Source organism: Maniola jurtina, chromosome 21, assembly GCF_905333055.1.
Source record: "Maniola jurtina chromosome 21, ilManJurt1.1, whole genome shotgun sequence".
In the NCBI taxonomy this organism is placed as follows: Eukaryota; Metazoa; Arthropoda; class Insecta; order Lepidoptera; family Nymphalidae; genus Maniola; species Maniola jurtina.
This window is the reverse complement of record NC_060049.1, coordinates 10,984,292-11,005,015: the sequence shown is the minus strand read 5'-3', so window position 1 is coordinate 11,005,015 and position 20,724 is coordinate 10,984,292. Positions and strand designations below refer to the sequence as shown.

At 38.0% G+C, this 20,724-nt stretch overlaps 1 protein-coding gene across 2 annotated transcripts; it reads left to right on the top strand.

Annotated features, from left to right (window-relative positions):
• Window positions 1-85: 85 nt before the first annotated feature.
• Window positions 86-20,594, top strand: LOC123876473 (pre-mRNA cleavage complex 2 protein Pcf11). Of its 2 annotated transcripts, none has more exons than XM_045922750.1 (17): window positions 86-288; window positions 374-588; window positions 2,934-3,059; window positions 3,317-3,469; window positions 5,024-5,200; window positions 6,002-6,151; window positions 7,099-7,819; window positions 11,400-11,550; window positions 11,988-12,301; window positions 12,384-13,970; window positions 14,433-14,751; window positions 15,202-15,428; window positions 15,851-16,071; window positions 16,293-16,463; window positions 16,655-16,835; window positions 17,195-17,385; window positions 18,200-20,594. In XM_045922750.1, the coding sequence occupies exons 2-17, from the start codon at window positions 436-438 to the stop codon at window positions 18,368-18,370; spliced, it is 5,013 nt and encodes a 1,670-aa protein (XP_045778706.1). In that variant the 5' UTR covers window positions 86-288; window positions 374-435; the 3' UTR covers window positions 18,371-20,594. The 2 variants fall into 2 exon arrangements, with proteins under 2 accessions (XP_045778706.1, XP_045778705.1); XM_045922749.1 differs by having other exon boundaries at window positions 3,317-3,493.
• The last annotated feature ends 130 nt before the right edge of the window (window positions 20,595-20,724 follow it).

The window sequence follows — 20,724 nt, the reverse complement described above, 5'->3', positions numbered from 1 at the left end:
ATGTTACCCGTGACGACTGTAAAACAAGTAATCCAGAGATAAAAATACCAGTTTGCCATGTTTGCGGAAACAGCGGAAAGAAGTTGTCTATTAAAATCCGCCATCTTAGTTTTGTGAAATAATTTCTCGCGTGCAGTCAAGATTTTTATCACTTACTTTTATTTTATTATATTATTGAGACATACGTGATTTTAAGACATTTGTAATATGTGCATTTGGTTCTGTACGTGAGGACAAGTCACCAGATTGTGTAATACACAGTGCCAATACTTCGTTATCGGCTATATCGTAAGTTTTCTCTCGATATCGCTTCGGGATATTACGCCATGTTGAAAAGAGGAGCCACGTAACGGGGATTTTGTTTTAATTGCAGCGATGTGCGTTCGAAGATAATTCTGGGAATGGTATTTACTGCATCGGGAGTAGGTGAACACCATGGCGAAGGAAATAGCCGAGGAATACGCGTCGAGCTTGTCGGACCTGACCGTGAACAGCAAGCCTCTGATAAATATGTTAACGATTCTCGCGGAAGAGAACATCGAGCACGCTGGAGTTATCGTTGAAACAGTGGAGAAGCATTTGGAGAAGGTGAATTTGCATTTTTAAATTTGGCGAACGGCGTTGAGATACGTTTTGATGTGAGAGCGAAAGTGTCCCTGGGTGACGCACTTGGCCGCTTGGCGCGTTTTGTGTTCGCTGTGTTGATAACCAAGATATTTGTAACCAGTTGGCACCAAACAGGTATCTCCTAACATTATCTCCTATACCTTACAATGATTACAATCTGTTCAGTAGATTAGAAAATAGTTTTTTGATACATTTGGATTGGAGACAACCAGTTTTGAGATGATTACAGTTCTATTGCAAGTATAAAATATTACATAACAACCGCTTTCTTAAAAGTTTCACTGGCAAATACTTAATATTGTTGCTGTAATTATTTCCAGTGTAATGAACTTAAACTACAAAGTTACAAATATGTGAACATGTTGAATTATTTATTTGTGGAGCTGTAGTTGATGATAAAATTGTATTTTAAACACAGGTCATAACTATCTGAGAGAAATAATGAAGGTCATTAGTATGTACAATAGCCTAAATATCTTGAAAAAGTTTTTTGTCTAAGGCAATGAATAGAAACAACTTGAAAACTTCTCATACCTAAACTCCTAAATGGTGTCCATCTAGTATCTCTTTCAAACCAAAGATTCACTTAATCTATTAGTGCTTATCCATATTAATGAAAAAGGATTTCTGTCTGTCTGTTAGCTTTTCACAGCTCATTAGCTTATTCAATTTTTACTAAATTTGGTAGAGATTCCATCCTGGGTAAGGACATAGGGTACTTTTTATCCTGGAAAACTAGTTCACAGCGAATTTTGAAAATCCTAAATCCATGTGGACAAAGGCATGGGCATTATCTAGTCTAGCATTATAAATGTTTGTCTGTCTACTAGGTTTTTATAGCTCATCCATATAAACAATTTTGATGAACTTTGGTACAGAGATAGGTTGCATATTGGGGATGGGCATAGGCTTTTGCTCTTGGAAAATCAGAGTTCCCACAGGATTATGATTATTTTAATCTAAATCCATGTGGAGAAAGTTACAAGCATTATCAGTTCGGTACAGAGATAGCTAAACCCTGTACTCAGATATAAGCTACTTCTTTATCCCAGAAAATCAAAGTGTTCCCACAGGATTTTTGGAAACCTAAATCCACATGCAGAAAGTCTCAGGCATCTAGTTACATACAAATTACCAGAATACTAGGCCTTTTATTTATTGGGATATTGAATAAGTACAATAGACCTTTAATGGTTGCTGTGTTTTCCATTTTTCAACTTTTACAAGGGCTTTTAAATCATCACTGAATTTAAAAACCATTTAAGATATCCTTCCTAAAGAGATATAATAGTGCCATATTTCATAGACAAATTAGGATGTCTGACAACTTTGTCTATAATTGATGTGTAACCAATGTGGACTCACATTGCTCCCTGTGGAAAAAGATAGCACTAGGTTCAGTACTGATTATTATTTAATTTAGAAATTGTATACAACAGAATTAGCCAGACTGAAACTGATTTGGTTGTACTGGAATATCTAAACTAAATTGACAGCTCTAATACAATGCTATTCTTCTGCAGGGAACTTTGAACTAGTTTTAGGCTGAAATCTATAGAGTACACTTTGAGTTTGCTCAGACTTAAGTTTCAGTTAAAACAAGACAGATTTATGCCAGCATTAAAACACTGTCTCATTTTAATCATGTCTTAAGACAGCAAAGTCAACATGCACTCACTATAGATTGCAGCCTTAGTACTGTCAATTTGGTTTAGATAACAGATTGTGTATAACCAAATCAGACCACTTAAAATGATGTTACTTATATTAATCTATACCTTACTTATTGATTTCTTTACTAGTAGGTGTTTGTTTCTGTTAAATAGAAATGTTGTTAACTTTCAAAACTACCATTAACACTTGCAACAATATAATTTTCAACACAGGCTTTCAGATTCAGGCAGATTGTAATTTGTAACAACTTCTGTTTGTTACTTTTGTGCCATTTTAATTTCACTTAAATTCTTAAACATAGGAGATACCTGTTTTCTATTCTGAACAAGGAAAAAACTAATAAACCTTTTTCGGTATGTAATGAATGAAACATACCTTCACCAATCTGATCAGCTGTGTACCATGATGTTGTATATAATAAAGCATTTATCAAACTGACTTCTTATTTATTTTTGTGCATCAATAAAATTAAAGGGTTGCCACAAACAAGTTTGTATTATTTCCTGCACCATAAAAGTTGGAGAGATTTAACTATATTATGAAAAAATTAAGTTATTTTATGATGGGACAGGCCTGAGGCCTTCAAAGGGTTGGCCTCTGGGCTCGGGACTAGACGTTATGTTTCCTCACAGGTTCCTCCAGACATCAAGCTGCCCGTACTGTATTTAGTTGATTCAATTATCAAGAATGTTGGAGGGGCCTACACACAGAAGTTCTCCCAAAGCATCGTTAACATGTTCACAAAAACGTTCAAACAGGTAAATATACAATTGTTCAAAATATTCAAAGTATTTCAACTAAGAAGTGTGCCACCTTACTTGAAATGTACTAAATTTCATTGTTCTGTGTATATTTTTTTTTAGTTTCCTTTAAAAAATTTGTTAGTTGTGGTATTAGTTTGATGAGTGTCAGTTACAAAGTACTTTGCAGATGCCCTTCTCAATTGAAATATGTATTGTGTTTGTTATGATGTTATTTAATATATCCAGAGTGTTTAATAAAGTTGTTTTCGCAGGTGGATGAGAAAATTCGTTCACAAATGTTCAAGCTGCGTGAGACATGGCATGATGTGTTTCCGTCAACGAAGTTGTACCAACTGGATGTGAAAGTGAACCTCATAGACCCGGCGTGGCCGATCCAGGTGCAGCCACAGCAGTCTAACATCCATGTAAATCCAAATTTTCTGAAAAAGGTGTTTTTTTTAGTTGATTATGTTTTGATGTATAAGTTATATATGTATATGTTATATATGTATATCTCTGTTATTGCTCATGTAGGACTAGGTATAAACCCGTTTTACTTTGGTTTGCTTAAAAGATAAAATAATTGCAGAAACCTCGGAGAAACACGTAAGCAACGCCATTTTCCTGGCGCTTTTGACCTTTTGGAGCTAGGTTTTCCACTCTTATCATGATTACATTGTTAATTCGTGGTAAAAAGGTCGTATGGGCCGCGTATGGCGCGGCTCTTACGCCTTTCAGCTAGAAGCTACTTTATTACCTTTTAAGTAAACTAAAAAAAACTAAAGATTTACTAGGTAGGTATTGCTCATGTAGATACTTCCACTATTGCCTTTAGTCACCACCAGCAAGCCAATTTGAAGCTAAATATGTAATAACTAGCTGATGCCCGCGACTTCGTTCGCGTGGATGTAGGTTTTTAAAAATCCCGTGGGAACTCTTTGATTTTCCGGGATAAAAAGTAGCCTATGTGCTAATCCAGGGTATAATCTATCTCCATTCTAAATTTCAGCCCAATCCGTCCAGTAGTTTTTGCGTGAAGGAGTAACAAACATACACACACATACACACACACACACACATACAAACTTTCGCCTTTATAATATTAGTGTGATAGTGTGATAGTAATAACTTTCAAGTTTAAGTTCCTTGATTTGCCCAGCTGAGTTTGTTGTGGCCTCTTCTCAGACCTGCGCGCGTTTGGAACCCTCGTGATATTACTAAGTCAACAACTGACAAACAAAATGAGTACCCTATACCTACCAATTTGAATAAACGATTTGAATTTTACATCATCATAATAATTCATATCTTGAGAAATACATACAAATAGTAGCTTGTAGTATATATTGTATAGTTGGTACTCTTTATGGCTAAATTTTTTAAAAGTTTATTATGCAAGTGTGCCAGTTCTTAAAGAAATAAACTTGTTTGTGACAAAAAATGCCAAACATAGATAAAATGATATTTGTTAGGAATACATATTTGTTATTGTAGTAGGAGAGTGACTCATTGCAAAAGTTATAAATAAGTTTTGTAATTTCCAAAGTGGTAATTCCTATTAGTGTTAAAAGATCAAAGGCTATCAATTTGAAGATTACTAAATAAAAATTTACTGATTTGTAAAAAGTCGAAAATTTTAAAAAATAAATTTAAGAAATAAGTAGTTTTTATAATAAACTTATTATACTCATTATGTAGCTAGGAAAGGCATAACTAAGATTATCTAATGACTGTCAGGTCACTATGAAAATTGGGCGATTTGAGAGAGCTATTATACTATAGTTATGAGAGTTATTATTACTATAGGGTAAGCAGTGCTTATATGCCACTATGATAATAGTTGTGTGCAGCTTATAGAGACATAAACTCCAAGGTTACCATATCTCTCTACCTAATTTCTTATAGCAGAGATCCCATGTCTTATACTATCTTATTTATAAGTCCTTTGATGGTGAAACTAACAGATTTTCTCCTCTCAGCCAACTCAAACGCCGACCACCAGTGTGGCCGTGGGTCTAACAGAGGAAGAGGAGAGAATGAGGAACATCCTCGCCAAGAAAGAGCAAGAGCTTCTGATGCTGCAGCGCAAGAAGGTGGAGATGGAGCTCGAGCAGACGAGGCGGCAACTGCAGCTCGCTGAGAAGACTACTAAAAAGGTAAGCTTTCTTTTGCTCGCGATTTTACGTGGATCTAGATTTTTCAACAAACTTGTGGTTTGCTAGAATAGAAATATTCGACATCTTCAAGATGCAAGCTATGGAAACATTTTTTGTTTCGTTTTTCAGGGCAAAAATGCAAAATTAGTTTATTACGTATTGCAAGTTGCATCGCTAAATTGCTTGGCGCTCTTCCGCTAGTTATACAAATATATCCACCAGATCAGGCCAGAGCCAATTTTTAAGGTGGCCCTTACGCACTTCTCCATACAACCATATTACGCATGTTATTCTATTATTTGTAGTAATAGATCTAAAACTAAGCCAGCCCGGCTAACTATAGCCGGGCAGTAGACAAAAATTATATCCCCCGATTATATCCACTGATGTCATAGAAATCAGTGGATATAATCGGGGATATAATTTTTATCTATTGCCCATGCTAGCCGGGCTGATATTGATTTATCTCTCCATTTCCTATCCCCTAAAATAATAAACTTAGTAAAATTATATTTGTTTTGAAAGTTATGACCCTTAGAAAAATCTCTATTTTAAGGCAACTTCGTGCGTAAATAAACTATTATTAGAATAATGAACAATATTAACAATTAAAATTAACAATAAAGTACTGGACCAATTTGGCTGAAATTTCGAATGGAGATAGATTGTACCCTGGATTAACACAAGCTACTATCCCGGAAAATCAAAGAGTTTCAAAAACCTACATCCAGGCGGACTAAGTCGCGAGCGGCGCTAGTAGTAAATAAATACGATAGTAGTAAAAGTCAGTCGTATTCGCAGACAGCGGTTGCGCCCCCGGTGGTGGTGTCAGCGCCCGTGGCGACGGTGGCGGCGCTGCCCAGCATGCCGGTGGCCATGGTGAGCCCCGTGCTGGCCCCCGCGCTGCCCGAGCCGCCGCCCACGCTCTCCGTCAAACAGCGGCTTGGACCGGTGAGTTTCTCTTATTTAAGCTTTTTACAGGCTCACTGCTGGGGAGTGCAATGAGGAAAACAAATAATAAAAACAAATAAAAATGCACATTGGCCAGTGTGATGGCCGAAACCATATTATAACAACCAATTTTATTATTATTGAAGATTTTTGTAAAAAAATAGATTGTATTATTTTGTAATAGATCGCAATTTCATATCTTTGGTTTTCTGTTTCCGTCCATTTATAGCTACTAATAATAAATTCCTGATTGTATTATCCTCAATTTGATAATTTCTAAATGTGATTATGTATAATGTAGGTTTTTCTTCATGTCGTTTCACCAGGTACTTTATCTATTGAAATTCTACTATCATTTTAGGCTTCAGTCTCCTATTTGGGAGGTTCAGGGTTTGATCCCGGGCACATACCTCTAAATTGTCCAAGATATATGCACTTTAAACAATTTGAGTGCATTCAACATTTTCAAATGTCTTCAGTGAATAATAATATTATGAATGTACTTTTTTTAAAATTTATTTATTCGAATTTACTTTACAGGGCTCTTACATTTTTCAACTCGCCAAATTGGTGGGCCAGTTTGTTGGCTTCTTTATTAACTTTATTGTTATGTATTGTATTTTATAATATGGTGCTTGCACATGGTTGGGTCTAAAGTCTGAACTTAACGTTGGGACTAAAGGTTATTTAATAATTCCACGTAAATAGAAACCTGATGCGGTATGTGATCTTATATATGTGAAGACAGGATTACACTTGAATATGAGAAAAATTAACTTTTACAATTAGTATTTTCATATTGGAACCCCATATCAGTCTACAAGTTAAATTAAATTTTACAATGGCTTTCCTTTCTCACTTTTTTACGGGCTACGTTTGTATGATACCGCATCAGGTTTCAATTTGCGTGGTGGGCAAGTGTAACAGCAGTTCCGTTTTGTCCGCAGCCGGTCAACAAGTCGTCAAGCTCGAGTCGCATCGCTCCCGTTAGCGGCATGTTAGCCACCGCGCGTCGCGACCCCCGCCTCGCGCGCCGACCCCCGACACAGCGCCCCGCGCCGACCCCTCAACCCGCACCGACCCCCATCGTCCCCCCCATCGCGCCCAACGTGTTCGACATCAAGCCTCTCGAACGAGTCACCAAAAGAAAGAACGTCATAACAATCGACGTCCGCCCGGAAACAGCGCGCGACCCACGCGTCGACCGCGCTCGCAACAGAAAGCGAGAAGAGCGCAGACACGAAAGAGACAAAGAAAAGCTAGAGAAAGACAAACAAGACGACGAAAAAACCCCCGTCGACGTCTACATAGACCGCCTCCCCGACCCGAAGAGGATCAACAAACTACCCCCCATTCCCAAAATACAACGCGACAAAGAGGACCCCCCTGTCAAAAGAAAGAAAGATCTCTCCCGCGATAAAAAGAAAAGAAAAGATGCCAAGGACAGCTCGAGCTCGTCTCCGGAGAAACGACAGAAGTCAAAGGATAAAAAGGTCAAAACGAAAGAGCGCATGGAGGTCGACGAGAAACCGACGGAGCCCGAGGTCGTAGCGTTCAAGGAGCTCAAGAACTACCACAAAGAGCGCTACATGCGGCGCAACAAGGAGAAATCGGAGAGCCCGGAGAAAATGGAGAAAGAAGACCCCAAGCCCTCCGAAGAGTCGACAAGTAAGATATCTCTCTTTAGAATGCGAGGTTAGACTTAACACGGACGCTTGTCTAGTCTCTACCTGTGATATTAGGATGTAAGCCGACTAAACACTTGTGTGCAAATAAAATTTTTACCAACTCTTGGGAGTATTCATATTGACACGCTTAGGACTCAGTACCCTTTACCTCTAAGGTTAAAATAACAAAAGAAAAATACCTTTCACTCAGTCTCAGAAATCAGAGCAAATAAGAACATCACATTTTAGAAAAAAAAAATATCTAAGTTTAGAAAATTGATATCTAATGAGAAAAGTTGTTGAAAAAAAAAGATTAAGTGTAAGGCTCCATGTTAAGTTTTATAGTATAACAGAATATCCAGTGAGCTGATGAAACCACATTTATTGTTTATCAAATTATTTTAGCCCAAATTAATTTGATAAATTACCTGTTATTATTCGAAAGTTTGTAAAACTAATCTGTTGAACACTTAAATTACACTTATAATTAGTTATAACGTTGGAGTCATTATTGTCTTAAAAATAATTACAACAGACCACAACAACATGGAATCCATTAATGTAGATTAATTTCTATAACTATTATTCATCACTTAAAATTAATTATCTAGGGTACAGCATAAGTTTCCATAGTGTTTAAACTTGTAAAGGTTTTGTTGGTATGAAACATTATTGATACCAAGCAGAATCGGTAATGTGGATATATGGATCGTCTACAATCAGCTCTAAAACTACGCGATGAAGAGTTCCCAAGAATAAAGATGGATGATGTGAAGCTGCGATTGACATCAGGAATCTACATCCAGTTGAATCAAATGGGCTTTGTCTCAAAAAAAATAGTATTCAATCAAAAAGTTATTTGGATCTACCCTCGTAAGACATTGCTCTGATAACTCCCTGATATTACTACACTGGTGCCATTAAAATATATGTATAAGCTCAGGATCTCTGCAATACAGTCCAAGACATGACTAGCCGACGTTTTTGGTTTTACCTGACCCTTTAAATGAGAACCTCCTCCTATTTTGGAAGTCGGTTAGAAAGGATTGGGTGAGTCATGTGTACCAAATACCAGGTGCCAAGCGAAATAGCAAGTACAAGCAAAATTTGCTTTTTTGGATCCTCTAAAATGATTGAACTGACATGGTAGGCCAAAATGGCATTAGATCACAGAATTCGTTTTTATCTGGTTTTAATTAAATTATTAATTTTTCGTAGTTAACTTGGCTGAAGAAAATTTATATGCATACCATATTAAATTGTTTGGCTTACTACAGCTTCCATATGTGAATAATCACAATAAAGTCTCAAAGTAGTTGCCCTAAAGATTCACACTTACGGGCATCTACGTCATATTTAAATAGATATCTCGGGGCTTACCATTTCTAATGAAACTCATTTCACGTGTTAACATTGCATAGTAAAAACATTGACAAATTTTTGTGGAAACCCTTAACTAACAAATAAAAAGAAATTCAACCACACTACTTACATAGATTACAGGCTTACATAGATTTGAAAAAATGATAGGTGATCTCGGGCTGCAGCGTGTTCAATCATAACTCCAGGGTCCAGAAGCTCGAGACTTGTTGAGAGGTCCCTTGCGTCAACGGCCACCACAAATCTCCATCGATCAATTAAGGATTTACTTTTCCCAGGACTTTTGTATTTCTGGTAACGAATATTTAAGGAATTTTATACATATTTGTCTAAGGTAAGCATTTTCTTTTATAATGGCTGAAAACAAAACTTTTTGACGATTACTTCTTATGTTAATACCATTTAGAATTTATTTCCGTGAAATGAGTTTCTTTTTCCCTTGTATTTATTTGCTTTGACATATCGCGGTAAGAACGCTTATCATTTTGGATATATCGTTAGTACTATTTTTCTAGCTTGAGGGTAGTTTTAATTTTATTGTTTAACTTTTTACATATTAATTCTTAACTTTCGCCCAGGGCATGCCCAAACATCACCGGACTACTGTTTCGACGAAAATTGTATCACCTTTAGGTATTTAGGCCTTACTGAACAGAGTAGCGACCTTATAACTAACATTTCTGTTTTACGATTTCAGAAATCCGTTAATGTTCCTAGGGTCTACTTATTATTAGCATACCTCCAGATTTGACATGATGCAATTTCTATCTGACCTTAACCAGCAATCTTTCAGCTAAAGTCGTACAAAGAGTTATAGTTGAAGCGTATTTGCAATACCCCATCCCAGATCACTCGTTGTATATCAAATCAAATCGGAGGTTTTTCTTTATCAGAGGCACTACCCAAACCCGATAACTTTGTTTATTTACTTAATGTTTTGAAAAGAAACCACAGGCATGTCTGGAAGGGCCTTCTGGATCACACGCAACACACAATTACTAGGTTGATATGCTTACGTCCATAGACTTGCCTCCTTTATATTTAGAAGTATCTTCAGATACACTAAGCGAATAAATGCTAGAATGACTTTCCCTCTCCTACATCAAGTTCATTTATGCATTTAAAAATAAACTAAAAACCGCTGACTCAACAAAAACACAATATTCAATCAATGTATAATTTGTCGATAAATTACTAAGCAACATTGTTATTTTTAAAAATTACCTACTTTACAATTTTTGACAAATTACAGCATTGCTAAGTAGCTTATCGACAGATTATAGACAACGGACGTAAATAGTTAAAATTAGGGGTTTTTTCACGCAACACTTTCTAACGTGCAAGCCTTTTAAAATTTTGTGGTGGTAAATGCTTTTTTGGACATAGAAAATACTGCAAATTTTGACATCACACATCTGGCGTGGGGTTGGTCCTCGCCACGTCTTTGTGTGATTGTAGTGGCGTGTTGGAATTGGATCCATCGCGCATGGGAATCTGGGCCCATCAATCATTGCATGTAAGAAAAGTTATATATGAATTTATTCCACACATCGCTAGTTGTATCTAAATGTAGGATATTCCGGCGCCTCCACTACTGGACCAAGAGGCCTTAAGTAGAAGAGGCACTAATAAACTGTCATGTGTAGCACAACCCGAAAAAAGGTCCTAACTTAACATCAGATTGCTGATCTTCATAGTAGCAGCACACTTTCTCTAAGAGGCTTTCATTCAAGTCCGTATCTCAGTATAACTACCACATCACCCTTCTTCACTAAAGTTCAATTAAGAATAGATTAATAAGGTTTAGAACTAGTTCAACGAAAGTATTATTTAAGCTGGATTTAAGTTAACCTCTTCAACAGGTAAATTGGGTAGTAAATAAGACGCACAAGTCGTTATTTTGGATTCGTAGACTATACTAATTGTGGAACTCAATCAGCTCACTGGATAATTCAATCGATGTATAAAATAAGATACCATAGAGGCATAGAATTTAAGACTAAGTGATAAGCTTCGAAGTCCAGTGGGAATACATAATCATCATCCATTTGAAAATCAAGTTTAAGAAAGTTCAAAACCTTCAAAACTTAATGTTGACCAAAACACTACTGTTTTGTGTTGGAATACAAAAGGATCAGGTAAAAGGTGTGAAGTATTTAAACTTAGACTTTAGACTACAATAAATAGAGTCGTGTTTTCAGATCCACCAGAGATAGTCGCGGAGACAAAAGATGTCGATCTTCGGGTTTTGCCCGTTATTACAGAGACAGCCGCTCCGGTCGCACACAAGAGACCTTCGACGGAGTCGCTCGAAGGGAAAGTCAAGAAAAACAAGCTCGACAAATTCGATATGTAAGTTCCTTTCACATAGTAAAATCATCCACCAATATCAGTGAATTGACTACTCCATCCAAATGCTAACAGCATGATCTTGATAGCATTTGCTGACTTCACCCAGAACATCGTAACGTTACCAACACTACTTTTATTTCTGAAGATAGCGGGACCTGGCAAGGTCTATTAGCATTTGGATGTGGTAATGGTTTGGAGGTTATCTCAATTCGTATGAGAATGATGTCAACTGAGGATGTATAGCGTAAATAACTGATGATGAGTTAACATCTGAAGCTTACTGATCAGTCTTAAGATCAATTGGTCACTCTCACCACACATCTGTTTTATCGTGATCAAGGTTGGATCTAATGTGTGATGAACTGTGTTTTAGATTTATAGCAGTTTTTTTTTTTCGATAATTCTGCTATAAATAAAACTGATACCTTTGATTTTAGTCTTTTTGGCAACGAAGACGTCGATCTTCGCAAACTGCCTCAAGTAGAAGAAGTCAATCCTCCCCCGCCGCCGTCCATCACTGAAAACAATGTCAAAGCTATAGCAAAAATTGATAAAAATGAAGATGATACCAATGAGGATGTAATAGCCTCTCCAGCTAGATCTCCGAGGAAAGACTGGAATGAAGTTAAAGAAAAAGAAGAAATAACAAAGAAAACGCCCTCGAAGTTAGATCTAGTGCGAGCAAAATTAGCAGAGGCGACCAAAGTAAAAGACGGACTCGGGCGGCCACTATTGTTCAGCAAATCTCCAAGTATGTATATTTGGCATTTGATAAATCTTTTGATTTAGATTTTTTGAAACAATTTCATCTATCTTAATTTGTCACTTTCCAGGTGTGGAAAAAGAACGACGTCGTACGCTCAGTGTAGAAGAACAGGACGCAAGAACAGAAAACGCTGAAGATTTTGATGCAGACGATCACAAGAAAACCATATCTATAATCATGAATCAGGCAAAGGAACAGTTTACCGATGGGCAGCTGGATAAAAACCAGTACAACACTTTGATGTATCAAGTCTTGCAACTCAACGAGAAGCTGAAGTTGAAAGAGGCGAAACAGAGGGAATCACTAGAAATATCCAAAAGAAAACTCAAAGCGCATTTGCACGAAGACAATAAGGTATCGTCACCGAAGTCTTCGCCGTCAGAGAGAAATAATTTTGGTGATATCGATGAGAGAATCACTCCAGCGCCGTTTGTGGAGCCTGTGCTCGAACATAATCAAAATCACTTCCAAGACTCAGACATGAGAATGAATCCCTTCAGGGAAAATATGGAGATGGCACCACAAGTTCCTTTCCCGGGACCGCCGATGATGCCCCCGATGTTTATGGGACCGTTTCCGATATGGAGGGGACAGCGTCCGAGGATGGAAGAATTCGGCCCACGACGATTCAGAGGCCCTATGCCACCATACTATAGAGGAAAATTTGATAAAAGAATTCCGAGACCACAATTCGAACCTAGAATGCCGCTTCTTCCAGCTCCCACACTCGGTATGTGCCAAGGAGAATGCCCTCTGAAACGTTACGAGCGATCAGAGTCGCCGCCTCCTCTCGGCACTCCCGGCTATAACGTACCACCTGTCGATTACAATATCCTCGAATACATCGACCAGGATCCTGTTAAAACGATCCAAATCGACGGTATACCTAGAGAAATAAGATTCTACGGAGAGACTGCTATTATAATGCTGGACTGGGATGATCCTAGAGAAATTAAATTCTGGCCGGGCTGCCGGCGAGTCACTTTTGACAACAAGGATTCTGTCGTTTTATCGTTCAACGAAGGTTACAAGCAGGTGGAGATAGACGATCAAGTTTTTGATATCAGATTCGGAGCTCCCACGAGAGAGTTGTACATAAATGGCCGATGGTACGAATGTTTCTTTGGCGGTCAGCCGTTAGGGGTGTTGATTGACAATCAGCCTCATTTAGTTCATTTAGAGGGGCCCTTACCACAAGTAGATATCGGCAAAACGAGACGAACGGATCTAGTAGCCGGTAAGATAAACCTTATAGTTAACGCAACGAATATTTGCCCCGTGTATTTGGACGCAAAAGTGCAGAAATTCCATGTCAATGGAAAATTTTACACAATTCGTTTCGTGGATGCCTTAAAAACTGTGTTAATAAATGAACAGCCGTTCAAAGTTGAATATGGCGATCTTCCTAGGCCAGTCATGATCGGAGGTGAAAAGCTGTTCGTACGTTTCTCTGCCTTGCCCAAAAACATTAGACCTGGTCAAGTGGAGATCGCTGAAATGGAAGGAAGTGTAGGGACTCCTTTGCCCGAAATTGAAGAACCAATGCTAGAACTGGGGCCACAGACAAATAATCTAATATCTCCAATGGAAACTGATGATATGCCGCCGATAGAAATGCCGCAGAAACCGCCAACTCCTGAACGTGAAATGAAAGGTAAGTCACCAAGTAATTTCATCTCTTTATAAAGATTTTTCCATGTGCAATTATTATAAAACCTATTAAAAAAAATCATTAATATGGTAGTGGCTCACGACTAATTAACTAAGTATTACTTCTTGTACCGAGCAGGTAAATTACTAAATGTTTCTGGGTCATTGGTAAAGTAAATAAACATCAATTAAATGCCAGGGTGTAGAACAGATTTACGCGTCATAATAACCTATCGAAAACGACACCATTTAAACTAAACGAGCTTTCGATTTCGAGGGTACTTTAAAATTTAAGGATAAATAGTTATTACATCATAATTCAAACACCAGGTTATCATGTGTTGTAGAGAATAGATTTACTCATATAAAAATAAACGGCAGCTTTTAAACTTAAAGAAATTTCGATTTTGAGGGTACTTTCGAAAATCATAAAAAGGATCTTTTAAATGTATTCCTGTTCTCTAAGGTCTGGACATGTTAGCAAGTCTGATGCCTACGAGCATGGCGCCTGCATCTAACTCGGAATACAGTTCTGCTGAACCTCTATTTGTCAAGCCAGATAGGATTCCAGGCTTGGAAACACCTTCGGAAGAGAAACCACTTCCAAGTATGCCACTGATAGACAATATAAACGTGAACGACCTGTACGCGAAGCTCGTAGCCACTGGTATAGTGCCGATGCCGAATGATGCCAAGCCGGAGGTTAAGGTCGATGATGAAAGACCTCGCGAGGATAAGAATGTGCTGCACAAAGTTGATCTGCTGAAATCACATACTCTGAAGGTGTAAGTATGATCTATGGTTTGAAATAACAAAAAACTGGCCAAGTGCGAGTCAGACTCGCGCACCAAGGGTTCTGTACTTGGGTATTTTTTTCGACATTTTGCACGATAAATCAAAAACTATTATGCATAAAAATAACTAAAAATCTGTTTCAAAATGTACAGGTAAAGCCCTTTCATATGATACCCCACTTGGTATAGTTATCTTATTTTGAAAATTGAAACACATTTTTTTTTGTGAAATGACGTAACCACAAATTCGTGGTTTTCAGATTTATTACTGTACTTGTGCTTTATGACCTACCTACCTACCATGATTCTAGGTCAACGGGAAGTACCCTATAGGTTTCTTGACAGACACGACGAACAGACAGATAGACAACAAAGTGATCCTATAAGAGTTCCGTTTTTCCTTTTGAGGTACGGAACCCTAAAAATGATGTATGTTTATAGCAAACAACCAGCAATCGTGGCTAAGTTATACGGCGGGATGCAATGCAGCGGTTGCGGGGCGCGATTCCCACCGGAGCACACAGTTCGATACTCCCAACATCTGGACTGGCACTTCAGGCAGAACAGACGAGAAAGAGATTCAGCCAGACGGGCTCATTCTAGGCACTGGCATTACGATCTCTCTGATTGGCTGCAGTATGAAGAGCTGGAAGACTTGGAAGAGCGGGGTAAGTTTCTTTTAATATAACTACTAGCTGTTGCCCGCGACTTCGTCCGCGTGGATTCAGGTTTTTTGAAAGTCCCGTTGGAGCAGTATCATTTTCCGGGATAAAAGTAGCCTATGTCCAAGATGCAAGCTATCTCTGTACCAAATTTCGTCTAAATCGATTAAATGGATGGGTCAGATCGACAGAGAGATACACTTTCGCATTTATAATATTAGTATGAAAGTATGGATTAGCTTGTCAGTGGCACAGGGTTTGACGCCAGGTTAAGCATAAGTTAAGAAGGAAAGTAGGTGGCAGGAAAATAAGCATTGAGATATATTACAACTAGAGTAAGCAGTGCTTGTACGCCTCTATGACCTGCACGTGCTTGTTGTTCCTTGTACATCTTCGTCAAAGTAACGCCTGCTTCTATCCAACATTAGAAAAGAACTGGTTCGAAACGGGCGGCGGGGTAGAGGAGGAGCCCCCCAGCGACATAGAGGAGAGCCCTAGCGCGGCGGCCGGAGCGCCGCAGCACCACTGCGCCCTGTGCGGAGACCGCTTCCAGCAGTTCTACAATGAGGATCGCGAGGAGTGGCATCTGCGCAACTCTGTACGTCACGAATCGCAGTACTACCACCCGCTGTGTTTACAGGACTACAAGGTATGTACTTCAGGGTACACTTCTTACGCGCAACTCCATACAAACGTATTACGCCTATTATTCTATTATTTCTTGTTCTAGATTTATACCTAACCTAAGTCATATATTGATTTATCTCTCCATTATCTATCTATGCCTTAAAACAATTAAAATGTGGATGTCTTAACTACTAGGCTATCGCTGCTTTATTCCCAGTATGTTTATCACATAATTTTCTTTAGGTATCTCTCACAAAAGAAGAGCCCCCAAAGGAGGAAGAACCCACAGTAGAGGTCGCGGATGAAGACAAGTTGGCAGAGCCTATTGAGATCAAGGATGTGGATGATGGCGACGAATCCGACGGCGAGTCCGTCGTCGAGGTCATCGAAGCTGAACCCACACAACCTTTAGAAGTAAGAATTATATCTTGTACGATGCCCTTCGTGCGTGTTTTTCCTTAATTTGTGCCATGAGACATGAGTCTAGGTCAACGGGAAGTAACCCATAGGTTTTTTTGACGACAGACAAACAGACATACAACAAAGTGTTTCTATAAGGATTCCTTTTGAGGTACAGAACTTTAAAAATACTCTCAATCACACAGGTGGACGCGATCGACGAGGGTGATGAAGACGACGTGGTATTAAAAGCAGAACCAGTAGAGCAAGTGTTGGTGGAGGATGCGGACACGGACGACGAGACGCAGGCCGAACGCGACACCCGCGACCGAACCCACCAGGAGGAATACGCCAAGATCAAGGTCAAACAGGAGCCTATCGACCCAGGTGAGAATAAACTTGTTTGTGCTCGCGATACTTTAGGAAGCACCTGTTGTTACGCAACGTGGACCCATGTCGGTAACTGGATAGCTGACCGACTTCAGAGGTCGGAATTTAGCCTTTTCGTTTCCTCTCTGCCTTGGAGAGCACGTTAAGCCGTGCGTCTCGGTTATTATCACTGAGATTTTACCTAAGAGTCGAAATTTTGTTCTCTTAGTCGAGTTGTATGCGGAAGGATCTGCGAGCCCACCGTATTATTATCACAAGAGAACTCCTACCATTATAGGATTTACGGAAAGGGGTCACGACCCTCAGTAATGACTAATGAGGAATACGACTATAGAGAGAGATATTAATGTTAACAGATGATGAACCAATAATAACAGCGGAAGTGGAGAGCGTCCCCGTCACGATCGACACGACGCACACAACGGTGACGTCATCCATCGACGGCAACGTGCAGCTGGACGACGCCGCGCCCGCGCCCGCCTTCCCTCTCGGCGGCATCCGCATCAACATCTCCAAGAGCATTCCCTCCTTCATCACGCCCGTCCAGGTAACGATCATCATCAAAGCTACAGCCACAGTACTGCAGTGCCCGGCCAACAACTTGAGTGTTGACGCGATTAGCTGGCGAATGCCGGCTGCAAGCGATTGGTCGATCAGTCGGCGCGAATGCACGCGATTGGTTGATACGTCGACTTCCGTTTCCCGGATTTGCCAACTTTCTACTATGCTGCTTCAGGTCCAAGTTGTTTCCCAGCACTATATAAAGAGAGACTGTAGTCACACGCCTTTGATCTCGTGGGAAATGACGGCCACGACTATATTTTCAACATAGGGTCGTAACTACGCAGGCCAGTTTGGGTCGCTCCTTTGTCCTGCACTTGCCGCATGATTGCTCTGTCTTGTAGGCGTCGTCGAACCTCTGCATGTAATATCATATCCTTACTCTGTGCTACATCCCTGAGAGCCTTGACTTGGTCAAGCATGCTTCTCCATCGAAGGCGGTCATACTCTCCTTACCAGGCAGGTTATTGTACAATTGATGAGTTCCACGCCACCGACGTCATCCATCGATGCCGCACCCGCTTTTCCGCATGGAGACATCCGCATAATCTCCAACCTTCACCAGCCAGGCTACTATCATCACCAAAATCTAATTCATACTAGCTGATGCCCGCGACTTCGTCCGCGTGGATTTAGGTCTGTCGAAATCCCGTGAGAACTGATTTTCCGGGATAAAAAGTAGCCTACGTGATACTCCCGGATATTATCTTTCTCCATTCCAAATTTCAGTGTGACTAAAATCACAAGTGTCATAAGAGCCACATATAATAAAATTATTAATTTATTTTATTTAATTATAGGATTCAGATAAGATGCTAGAAGACATCAGCATAGATGAAGAACCATTACCGCCTGGTGAGGAACCAGAGTTGGAGTACAAGCTGAAGCCAGCACTGGAAGGTGTTCAGTTCAGTAGACAACCGCCCATACAAAAGGGAAGTGAACTATCTGGACTGTGTTCTATTATGTGAAGTGTTAATAAAATGGTGACGTTATTGGTAAATCCAGAGTGTAAGCTTTATTTTTGAATTCCTAGCATGGCCAACAAAAAAATATACACAGGTACTGATTCTGATTGCAACTACATTTTAGAGTATTCACTCACATCTTTTTTTACCAATATAATCAGAAAAGGACAGAAACTTAATCCAACTTAGAACTGCCAAACCTTTAGGTGCCAGTTGTCAGCCTATTGTTTTTAATTTGTAGAGTGACATCAAAATTTACAGTTTTTCATTTAAAATTCATTTTTCGCAATATTAAAAAGATACAGATACTCTAAATTTAGAGAAAAACATTAGAATCGACGCCAGTCATGTTTCCCCTAAATCTGTAACAAAATTTTCAGGTCATGCTAGCTGACTGCGCAAGTATAATATGTCGTTCGAAAATGGCCATATATTGTTGTTTTCTAAACATTTCTCTGTGCAAATTATATGACTAACTAATTCTTAACTCGGCTTGCTAAGCTGATTTTTTTAACAGAAGTCCATAACTTAAGAAGAAATATAAGTTAACTAATTCATAACCAAGAAAATAGTGTGAAGTTGTATATATATCCTTGTATACCTTTGTTGTAAATGATTTAAATAATTTTGAACTTACAAATTAATTCTAGAGGAATTGTTATTATTTAACAACTACTTAGTGGTTTTCCTATATGTATAAATGGTAGAATAAATTTAGTTAATTTTGATTGATGTAGTTTAAAAATAAATAACTGTAAATAATGTAAGTACCTATATTGTAAACAATCATGTACTAAAAAAAGTAAAACTAAAAATTGAAAAGTGCTCAAAATACTGATTTTTGAAAGATAACTTACGATATAATGTATATAAAAAGATTTTAAAATTCGTTTGATTTCTATTTTCATCTGAGTTGTAAAACTTATTTCACATTAATTGGTCCCTTTCAATATTTTAATACTTTTATCCGAATTTTCTTTACTAAATACTTCTTTCATTTTATACTATTGTAGATGTTAATATAAAAATATTGCCTATATTTTACATATTAAAAAGTTCAATCATTACAATATTAGTTAATATATTGTTATATAGCTTTAAAAGATGCATTAACCCTAAAAAGAATCATATTTAGTTGTACACAAAAGATAGTCATGCGTAAAATTGACGCATGAATTCTAATAAGCTCTATTTTGTGAACTATTAAAATCTGGAAAAGTCTAATGGGTATGTATTGTCGTACATATGATTAAATGAAACAGTATAATAAACAAGTTATTTTATAATAGCTTTATTTAATTTTAAAAAACATGTATGGGAGCCCCATAGTTGAATTTATAATTAAACATTTGGGTTTGGGTCAACACATTACACCAAATACCAAAATTTTAGGTTTGTAGGTCATTTCGTCTATAAGCTAGAGACGTGTGACGCAGACAGACGGCAGAGCGACATCAATAGCGCTCCATTTTTACCCTTTAGGTACGCATCCCTGAAAATAGAGCTATTTTTCGTTTTCGCATGCGTGATTTTTACGCAGACTATCTTTCCAGCATGTATTTAGTTACTGTAAATACAATAGGTACATTGAAAAAATGTACATTGGCTTGGCTATTCATGTTAAATTACAAGTGATCTTGTAAAATGTGTCAACAGTTTTTACTCTATAACAGGTATAGGTTTTTTATTACTACTATTGTATGAATTATATAAATTGTGATATTAAAATAAGGTATGGATAAAATAATATGAATTTTTAATTTCGTGTCAGTCTCAGAGTGCAATCAGACTGTTAATTTTTAGTGAAAGAACAATGAAAAGCAATGAAATCAGTAATGGAAGATGATAAACTCAACATTACTGTCTGATTCCACCTTGCTCTGATTGTTGTACCCTTAGATATTTAGGATTTGCAAATAAAAATGTAAGTATACATAATTGTGTGCATATTCCATGTTTTAATAAATGAAGTGGTTAATAAATAAATTAAAAAGGTAAAGGAATCTCTGTTATTATTTCCTTCTAAATCCTAAATTGGTTAGTAATTTGTATATTGTTTTCTGATTATGTGAGTTATGAAACCTTAAATTAAAAAAAATCACAAAAGTCTAAGTTTTAATCATAATCATTGTATTCTTTATCACAAATCCTTTTAATTATACTAACTTAGGTGCCACATTATTGTTTAGTTAATATCTTGAAAATAAAGGTAATTTGTGAAAAGTAATATTTCTTTTTATTTATCTCTGCCTAGGGTGCCAACACTAGAAGTAAAGTGCAGACAATCAGATTGGTCATAGATAATTTTATCATAAATCGTTTTTAGCAAAGTCTTATCAAAATCAGTTCAGCACTAA